This window comes from Panicum virgatum, chromosome 2N (genome assembly GCF_016808335.1).
Source record: "Panicum virgatum strain AP13 chromosome 2N, P.virgatum_v5, whole genome shotgun sequence".
Taxonomy (NCBI): domain Eukaryota; kingdom Viridiplantae; phylum Streptophyta; class Magnoliopsida; order Poales; family Poaceae; genus Panicum; species Panicum virgatum.
Genome location: NC_053146.1, coordinates 14,566,304 through 14,576,372, shown reverse-complemented (window position 1 = coordinate 14,576,372; position 10,069 = coordinate 14,566,304). Strand labels below are relative to the sequence as shown.

General features: G+C 46.8%; 1 protein-coding gene across 1 annotated transcript; it reads left to right on the top strand.

The window, feature by feature from the left end:
• The first annotated feature begins 5,626 nt into the window (after positions 1–5,626).
• Positions 5,627–8,800, top strand: LOC120659847 (4-hydroxyphenylacetaldehyde oxime monooxygenase-like). Its single transcript, XM_039938103.1, has 3 exons — positions 5,627–5,975; positions 7,385–7,989; positions 8,116–8,800. Exons 1-3 carry the CDS (start codon positions 5,633–5,635, stop codon positions 8,722–8,724), a joined length of 1,557 nt encoding a protein of 518 aa, XP_039794037.1. The 5' UTR covers positions 5,627–5,632; the 3' UTR covers positions 8,725–8,800.
• Positions 8,801–10,069: the final 1,269 nt, after the last annotated feature.

Below are 10,069 nucleotides of genomic sequence, written 5' to 3'. Positions count from 1 at the left end.
GATCTACGATATAAAAGCACTACTAAACGATAGCTTACATTAAAACAAAACTAACGCAACAAGAATGAACGAAAATGGATCTAAAACGGTGAGATCGAGGGGAAACCGTTTTACCGCTTACCCAAGGTAGAGATGAATCGTGGCGGTGGGAAACGAAGCCGGAATTGAAATAAAAAAAATGCGGTAGGTGCAGGGCACGACAGGAGCAGCAACAGGGGCGGCAGGCAGCATGCAGCATAGGGGCGCGCATGCAGGGAAGGGCTGCACAGGGGACGCGCATGCAGGAGGAGCAGAGCAGGCATGCACGGCAGGCAACAACGGCAGGGAGCAGATTGGCAGGGCGGCACAGGGCGCAGGGCGCGATGGGCAGCGGCGGCCTGGGAGGGCGCACATGCAGGAGGGAAAAGAGAGAGGGCTAGGGCTTGCGGCAGCCTGCAGGTGCTCAGCGCAAGGAATCAGGGGGGGCTCGGGTGTTTATATAGGGGTGGAGAGGGTATTCTTGGCTTGTGTGCCAAGAGAAGAGTCCGGGCCGGACGGCTGGTTTGGGCTGAAAAGATTTTTCCTATTTTTCTTTTTGCAAAAAGATTTCAACAAATTCGATTTGAATTTAAACTCCACGAATTCAAATTCAAATCAAACCACAAGCAATAAAACAATGCAAAGCGGCATGAGTGCAAACAAACAACCTCATTTAGACTTAGAAAAACAACTAATTTTTATTCTTACTAAATTCTCTGTGAAGAAAATTAAATATTACAAAAATTTTAAAATTATGAGAAAATTATTGTTTTATTTTTAATTTTAATCACATCCTAAAATCCAAAAATTTCAGGGTGTGACAATCTACCAGCATCTTCGCAACAGACTTACCATCAACAAATCCTTTCAAGAACAAAGCTTTGAGATCCTTATGTTTTTCATCCTCTAGTTTCTCAAAGGTCGCCGGTATAGGTTCCAAATTTAGCTAAGCCATAGCTTCTTCCAAATCTTGCTTCTCATCATCATCTGGAGCCATGAACTCGCTAGGTAGCATGAAAACCATGTTAATAGGTGCAGCCGATGATCCTGATTGCTGTACATCATCGGCCTTTGGCTTGACACGCCAAATCTGTGATCTGACCCTTCTCCTAGGAGCCTCCTTTCTCTCCTCTTCCAGCGCTTCTGTCTGACGCAGCCTCTGAACTCGCCTCTTCTGCGATCTGGTCAAACCCGCTGGACGCCACCGAGGCCGATCAATGTTGTCATGAACAGGCTCTCTTTTTGGATCCCTGCGATGTGGGTACTCATCTAAAACTTGATCAATAGCAGCCCTTTCAACCCGCTCATCAGCAGAAATCCGTCCTCCTGCAGGATCACGTAGCTTGGTCCTGCCCCCCCAGCCGATCATGCACTGAAACCCTGCCCCCAGCCGATCATGTTTAGAGATGCGTCTATTATCATCTCTCTCTCTGATGATGGGCCCTCGTGGCCTTTGGTCGAAACGTGGCTTCTTGTGCGATCGGTCTTCACGGTAGAAACCGTTGCACTCTGGACAATTATCTACTGTCGGCAGAGTCAGGCCTTCCTCCCAACAGTATACAAAGAAAGGACATCTCTAGTGCCCCTCATGCCATCGTGCAGACTCCTCTCTGTACTGTCTACTCTCTTGATCATGTTGAAACTTGTTCAGTAACATCTGAGACGTGACCTTCTTCTTAGGTGCTGCTGATTCTTCTTTCTGTTGCGGCTCCTTACCCTTAGTTTCATCGGCCGTTATCTATGCTTTGGGATCAACAACCCCAGATTCTTTGGCCGATTGCGACGTGAGCATCTTCGTCTGCAGTGCGTTTTCCTTCTTTCCAACATCTACCATGTTTGCTGGAAACGGATGCCCATCAATCTTCATCGGCTTTTTGGGTGTCTCAAACTTGAGCCTACCCTGTTCTATAGCCGATTGTATCTGCTGACGAAACACTTTGCACTCATTTGTGTCTTGAGATGTTGCATTATGCCACTTGCAGTACTTGATATTCTTCAACTCTTGATCTGTCGGGATCTTATGATATGGCTTCAGCTTAATCTGCCCCTCTGACAGTAACAAGTCGAAGATCTTGTCAGTTTTGGTAATATCAAACCCATATTTTTCGAGTTCTTTGTTACCAAAAGAAAATTAGATCGGCTTTTTGTTGTTCTAAACCCATTCGGCCGATCCCACCATCTGAACATCATCTGAATTAGAACTGTCTGAGCAGTCAACAAAATTGACTTTCTTCTGGAAGTTGCTTCTCTTCTGCTCATACGGTCTGGCCTCCCCTGTCATCCTGTCAACCATCTAACTGATGCTATAGAACTCCTGGGAAGCATACTTTTTCTTGATGTGTGGCAGGAGTCCTTGGAAGGCAACCTCTGTAAGCTATTGATCAGATAGAACCAGACTAAAGCACCGGTTCTTAACATCCCTGAACATCTGAATGAAGGCAGCGACCGATTCATCATTCATTTGCCTCAAGTTGGTTAAATCGGTCAGCTTCATCTCTTCTATACCAGAGTATAAGAATTGATAGAACTGTTTCTCCAAATCGGCCCAGAATATAGGAGTTGGCTGGCAACATCGTGAACCACGTAAAGGCCGATCCAGAGAGAGACATAGAGAACAATCGCACCTTCAATGCGTCGTTCTGAGCTGCTTTTCCACACTGCATAATGAATCTGTTGATGTGCTCCACTGTGGAGACCTCCCCCTACCCAGAAAACTTGGTGAAATCTAGAAGCTTGTACTTGTGGGGCAATGACAGTTGATCATAAGCAGCTGGATATGGAGTTTTGTACATCAGATTCTGCTGTTTTGGCTTTAAACTGAACTGATCTCTCATTACCTCAGCAATCTTGGACGCCCAGTCAATCTGCTGACCGTCAGCTGATGCTGCCTGTGGCGCAGGTGGAGTTATCGGCAAGGTTACCAATGCTGGCTGGACATTTAGTGTGGACATCGGCTGAGCAGCCGATGCAGTCCGTGTAACATGCTGAGATGATTGATTAGACGGTGATTGGTAGAGAACCATCTCATTACCATGACTGCTTTGCACTGTCCTCTGACTAGGTTGTTGTGCCACAGGAGGTACGTTGGGCACGTTCATGTGACGCACAAATCCAGTCGCAAGATCATGAAAAACCCAGGTGACTCCATTGGCATGGGGAACCCTATTTGCCAGGACTTATGTGGGAGATTTGGGTTGCAGAACCATCGCTAGATTCTGTTGTTGAGGCGTCGGCCATGGGACCGACATGTTACTTGGGCTTGATGGCGAAGGAACTGACGCAGGTATAACCGACAGCTGTGAAACCAGTGCGGCATCTTGAGGCTGGGTCGGCTGAGGAGCCGACGCATTGACTTGCTGATCCATTGGCTGAGAAGCCGATGTACTTGTCTGCTCTGTTGGAGACGGAATCATCTATTTTGGAGGCATACCGAATCCGGTGGTAGGATCCCAACCAGTTGGGTATTCTGACATGAAGCTTCCCTGTGCACATGTAGCCATTGGCGTGGAACTGGTGTACACAGGAGGAAACTGAGCTGACGCTACAGTACTAATCGGCTGTGCATCTATGACATTCCCAGTAGGAGAAAAGACCATCTGACTGGCCTGTTGATAGGCCGGTCCCATGAAACCAGGTGTTCCCCTATCTTGTAGCATCTTGAGCACAGTATTGTGAACATAGTTAGCCATGACTGGAGCATGATTCACGAAAGTTTGTCCGATTGCTTGATTAATAAGATATATCATCCTGTCATCCTTTTGTGACTCATCATAGGGTGGAAGAGTAGGAAAATCATATTTTTTGATTACCTCTCCACTCCTATTGGTGCTGTAGGATAAAAGGCACCGCTGCTCGTAAGCGTCAGTGGCCGCCTTGAGTTCTGCCTTTTGCTCTTCCTTCAGCTTATCCTTGTCGACCGGGATCTGGTTTCGCGGAGAAACCTTTCCCTTCTCTTCAGCTGACATCTTGATGTTTCTTGTCCCACCAGGCGTGCCAAAAGATGTGTTGACGCGAAACGATCACACACTAAGCCCAGGAGCCCCGTACGCCAAGTTCGGACTGCACTTGATTCAAAGCAAGGCGTGCCCATCAATTTGACCTGTAAATTGATAAGGAAACAATAAATCGTCAAATTCAAGAGTGTATCGGCTGAATTTCCGAATCACTCTTATGCGGTGTATTGGCAAGGCTCTGCCGATACAGAAAACGATAATAGATCGGGTATGAGAAGCGTGTAATAAAAGCGATCTACAAGGAATCGGCAATGAGCTGCCGATACCGATATGCAGCTAGACGGCTGGATCTAAAGCCGACACGTGCCAGGTAACAGTGTACAAACCCACGAATATATGGATCTGGACAAAGCTAAGCTTACAACCAATCTAATCAGCTTTACAAGGTTTATCACGATAAACAAGGAGTTTACAGCTGATTAAACAGATCGCTAAGCCGGATAGATTGTGAATAGATCTAAACGAGAAAACAGTGATACGCCCGGGATCAAAGCTTAGATAAATTCGGTAAATTTTGAATAGATCTGAACGAAGCCACAGCGATGCGCCCGGAAGGTAAAGCTCAGATTTACTCGATAAAACAAACACTTACCAGCAAACCAAGTCGCTCGAATGTGAGGCGTCCTTGATCAGCTTGAAAGAACTCGCGGAAAAGAAAAAAGGGTGGCGAAGTCGCCGACAAGAAAGTAAATTGCAAGTAGTAAAGTTGTGTTTGTTGGATGTGTATCAATCTTTACAATAGCCGGGGGCTCATATTTATACCCCACGCTAACACAATCCTAGCCGATTACGGCAAAGCACAATTCTATCTTAAGAAACCTATTTTAATAAATAAAAATACCACCTTCCAAACCGAGACCGTCTCGTATCAAAGCTTGCCCATAAACGCCAAGACGCCTGATCGGTACCACACCGTGCACCATCACCGTTTAACCCGGTACTCCTTCCCTTCATCATCCTTTTGACGTGTACCAAAAAACGGCGTCAACACACAGCCCAAACGTGTTTAAAGTGCATCACTCAGTGAGATGAGCCCGTTACACGATGACAGTGCCTATGGCCAAAATGTTAGCTTTCAACTATTTTGGTTAAGCTTAGGTGGAATCTGTCTTTCAGAGCGAGTTCTCGATCGGCACTGGTGCTTGTATTTTTGTGGATTTGTTTCAAATTCTAATTGGCACTATTCTTTCAGCGGTAGGTGACGTGCCTGTCGATAGTGAGGCGTCGCTGGTGACTTCATCAATTTCATAGAGATAGTGTTGTGTGTGTATTTATAGAGGTGAGTGAGTATACGTTTGTAAGGGTCCGTGTTCGTATTTGTACTCTGTTTCAAGGAAAAAAACTGTTTTGGTTACTTTTTTTAAATAAACTATTTGGGTTAGCTCCATCAATGTGGAAAAAGTGTGGAGTTTGCGGTGCAAGAATCAAGATTGGACCCGGCTCCTCGCCTAGTGTGGGGTTTGCGTGCGAGTCCGGTTCCGTGCTTGTTGGCTTGTGTAGCCGCCCTCCAATCCTGGAAGGCCAAGTCGTGTCACCTGCTGATATATAAGCAGGCGGCGTAGTAGCCCAATTCGAGCCGAACACTGAAGCCAGAAGGCGCCATGGACACACAGCAGCTAGCATGGCCACTCCTCCCTCTGCTGATGGCGCCACTCCTCTTCCTGGTGCTGCTGTCCTGGAGGAGGAAGACCAAGACTGCAGCAGCGGGTGGTGGTCGACGGAGAGCTCCCCTGGGGCCCCGGAGGCAGCTGCCGGTGCTGGGCAACCTCCTCCAGATCGGCGGCCGGCCGCACCGCTACTTCCAGGCGGTCGCGCGGAGGCACGGTCCCGTGGTGGAGGTGCGGCTCGGCCGCGTGCGCGCCGTCGTCGTCTCGTCGCCGGAGGCCGCCAAGGAGGTCCTCCGGACCAACGACCTGCACTGCTGCAGCCGCCCCGACTCACCGGGCAAGTAGTTCATTCGATCCCCCCGACAACTCCTTGTGTTCTTGACTATTTAAAAGCTCACAAGATGTGACACTGACAGTGATGCTCACAAAATAGTGGGACCCACAAAATATGGTCGCACATAGGACATATAATTTGGGAGTCCTGATACTTTATGTTTTCCATAGGACAAAACTTTTCTTTCGCAGAGCATTTTTGTGTAAGGGAAGGTTTCGTCGGAGTGTGTGTTATGCCTGGCTTAGAGATAATTTTCACACTTAACACAAGAGCTATAAGATCAATAAACATATCGACAAATTTAAAATATTCTGCCTTACAATAAATTCGAGCTAATCTCCTACTGTTTCTCCAATTTTCAATCCATAAAAACTGAAACTCTCGACTTAGAGTTAGAATTCTTTATTGAGCCGTCGGTTTCAAATGTGGAAGCATAAGACATCTATAACTATTTAATTTAGTTATGACTGATAAAAATTCGAACTTAAGATACGTAGCTTTAGTATCATATATTGAGTTGCATATATATCGACTTAAACGTTTTAATAGGAAGATGCAAACAATTTACCAAGATTTTAAATAGTCTGGCTATAGCTGGTAGGAAGGATATCCGTTATAGCATTTAGTCCGCTAAAGCCGGTTATAGCCCGCTATATATAATGGCAGCTCTGCCGCTAAATGTCTTAGCCCGAAATTTAAAACCCTGCAATTTACTTGTACTGCAACACTCGACTTCTTGAATAAAATACAAACTTAATAAATAACATGTAACTATAACGATGGCAATAGGGACGGTTCAGGTCGGGTGGAGTGTCTGGGCATCCAAAACCAAAACCCGAACTTAACACCCGGACACGCCCCGAACACCGATTGGGGTGAAAATCCATCCCCAAAACCGAAACCCGTGGATACCAGAAACCTGTTTTATATGGTAACATAATTATACGAGCAATAATTATATATAAAGATATACATAATATATATATCATTCACATGTATAAACTAGAGGTAATAAATAGTAAATAATTTTCTAAATCAACTTAGAATAAATTTATAGTCTAAGTGAACAAAGTTATTATTAAATAACAGTTATCCATTGGGTATACGTAGGTGAAAAACTAAACCCGAAACCGATTTTGAATAATTTCAGGGTCCGAATCCGAAAACCATGTATAAAAAATCATCCTCAAACACAAAACCACTAAACCCGAACCCCGCGGCCGAAACCAAACCATTGCCATCCTTACATGTAAGGATGTAATATGGCTAGTTGCAAATCATATAATTAACTCGTGGATCTTCAAATAAATTACCTACTACTGCACTTATTAACATTCTATGAGCATTTATTTTGCCCATGGGGCATAAATATGAAAAGGCTAGATAAACCAAGCGTGTCAATTCATTTTCAGGCCCCCGGATGCTGAGCTACGACTTCCTGGACGTGGCCTTCAGCCCCTACGGCAACTACTGGCGGGAGATGCGGAAGCTCTTCATCCTCGAGCTGGTCAGCATGCGCCGCGTCCAGTCCTTCGCCTACGCCCGCGCCGCCGAGGTCGACCGCCTCGTCGCCTCCCTCGCCGCCGCTGCCGGCTCCCCTCCGGCGGGCGGCCCCGTCGACCTCAGCGAGAAGCTCTACGCGCTCTCCGACGGCATCGTCGGCACGGTGGCGTTCGGCAAGATGTACGGGTCGGCGCAGTTCGAGCGGAGCAGCTTCCAGCGGGTCATGGACGACACGGTGCGCGTGCTGGGGAGCTTCACGTTCGAGGACTTCTTCCCGGCGTCGCGCCTCGCGCGGTGCGCCGACGTCCTCGCCGGCGCCGCCGGGCGGAGGGGGCGTGTCTTCCGCCAGATCGACCGCTTCTTCGACTCGGTGATCGACAAGCACCTCGACCCTGAGCGGCTGCAGGCCGGGGTGCAGGAGGACATGGTGGACGCGCTGGTGAAGATGTGGAGGGAGGAGCAGGACGGCGAGGCTCCAGGTTTGACGCGTGCCCACATCAAGGGTATCCTCATGGTATCGTATGGTCGAATCGAATCAAAAATTTAAAATCCACTTTTCTTTTGCACAGTCACACACGATGGCAGCTTCGATGTTAGCTAACCATACCATATGCTACATGTGTATGCAAACCTCGAGCAGGATACATTTGCTGGGGGCATCGACACCTGCGCTGTCACGATGATCTGGGTCATGTCCGAGCTTATGAGGAACCCTAGCGTCATGCGGAAGGCGCAGGCCGAGGTCCGCGGCATGGTGGCGGGCAAACCAAGAGTGGAGGATGAAGACGTCAAAGGCCTCATGTACCTCAAGATGATGCTGAAAGAAAACTTCAGGCTGCACCCACCGGGGACGCTGCTGATCCCAAGGGAGACCATGCGGAGCTGCGTGATCGGCGGCTACGACGTGCTTCCGGGCACAAGGATTTTCGTGAATGTTTGGGCCATGGGGAGGGATCCGAGCATCTGGGATGACCCGGAGGAGTTCAGGCCGGAGCGGTTCGAGGGAAGCCGTGTCGATTTCAGAGGCTCTGATTTTGAGCTTCTCCCGTTTGGTTCGGGACGAAGGGCATGCCCTGCTGTGGCCATGGGCGTCGCCAATGTGGAGCTTGCACTGGCCAACCTATTGTACTGCTTTGATTGGGAGCTCCCTGAGGGGATGAAGGGGGAGGACATCGATATGGAAGAAACAGGGCAGCTCGCTTTTAGGAAGACGGTGCCTCTTTGTCTTGTGCCTATTAGGCGTGTATGAGTAGGTTGTAAGATTGGATGATGAAAGACTAAGTTCTCTTAATACTTTGTTCTACTAAACTATATATTAGCCTTCATGGTTTACGCTTTTGTTTATCATAAACTCATAATATACATGTGAACAATAAATGCATATTCACTATGAGAATTAATAAAGAATTTGATATTGTTAAAGCAATCCTTGTCATAGCTGGTAATGCCACCACCACACTGTGCTGCCATGATGATGATCCATAAAATGATTTATTTTTCTTATGATAAATTTTCAGATGAACAAATAACAACCAAGTGAGAAGTGAAGGCTCCGATCCGATCCCTGTACTATTAGTGTGTGTCAGTGTAGGAGCTCTCAGGAGAGCTGTATGTAGGTGGGGCTGAATTAATATCTTCATAATCTTATTTCTGACACCAAAATTTGGCAGCTGATGTTTTTTTACCACGGTTGAACGGTTAAGAGAACTTTTGAAACCGTGCCTTTTGACATTCAGTGGATTATATTCTGCATAGCATAACTGATCGATACGCTACGGCAACGAGATGGGTCAAGTATAGGGTCACAGAGAGTATCATTTTGGAGATCCTGAGCATCGAAGGGGTAGTATTTGGAAATAAAAGACATGTCATGAATATATACATCTACCAGCTAGGTAAATATTAAGTGTTTTTATTTCCCATTCTCATCTATATCATTTCTTTATTCATTACATAGATGATAGGTCTCCAATCTTTCGACCCATTTTAGCTTGCACCTAGCACGGGCGGCTGACAGGCGGGGGCTTTGTGGCAGCGACGGCTCCACGACTCAACACCAGGGTGGCAGGGCAGGGGTTAAATTTAGAGGGACTTGCTTCTTCTTTCTCCTCCATCTTCACCTCTTCTTCCTCCTTTTCTTCTTTTTCCTCCCTTCTTCCTCAATGGAGATTTTGGGCAGTAGGGGAGCTCTAGACCCCTGCAACCCCCCCCCCCCCCCCCCCCCCCGAAAATGTGCCCCCGAGTGTGATATCACCACACCGAACCACAGGTGGAGGATGTTAACTGACCACGATGCACTGACCTGGCAAGTCACATGCTGATGAGTGTTTATGCACTAGTTAGCTGGAACCCTAAATATTATCATTATCTTCAGTAGATTATTGTTTGGGAGGTAGGATCGAAATAATAAAATTTTCTTACTAGACTATATAGATTTAATTATCAAACCGAGAATCAGGATAGATATATACTCATATGTATCAAATGATAAGAGAGGGTGACTAAGCCTACTCGTTATCTGTTAAATGATATTAATCTTTGTTCAGCTATGATTTTCCCTAAACCATTTTGACTCTCACTTTAATTCATAACGT

Bases quoted from the DNA above. Each gene is read 5' to 3' on its own strand.
- LOC120659847 (XM_039938103.1), top strand. From the start codon at position 5,633: ATGGACACACAGCAGCTAGCATGGCCACTCCTCCCTCTGCTGATGGCG. The intron at 5,976-7,384 runs GCAAGTAGTTCA...ATTCATTTTCAG, and splicing joins CAGCCGCCCCGACTCACCGG to GCCCCCGGATGCTGAGCTAC. The intron at 7,990-8,115 runs GTATCGTATGGT...AACCTCGAGCAG, and splicing joins ACATCAAGGGTATCCTCATG to GATACATTTGCTGGGGGCAT.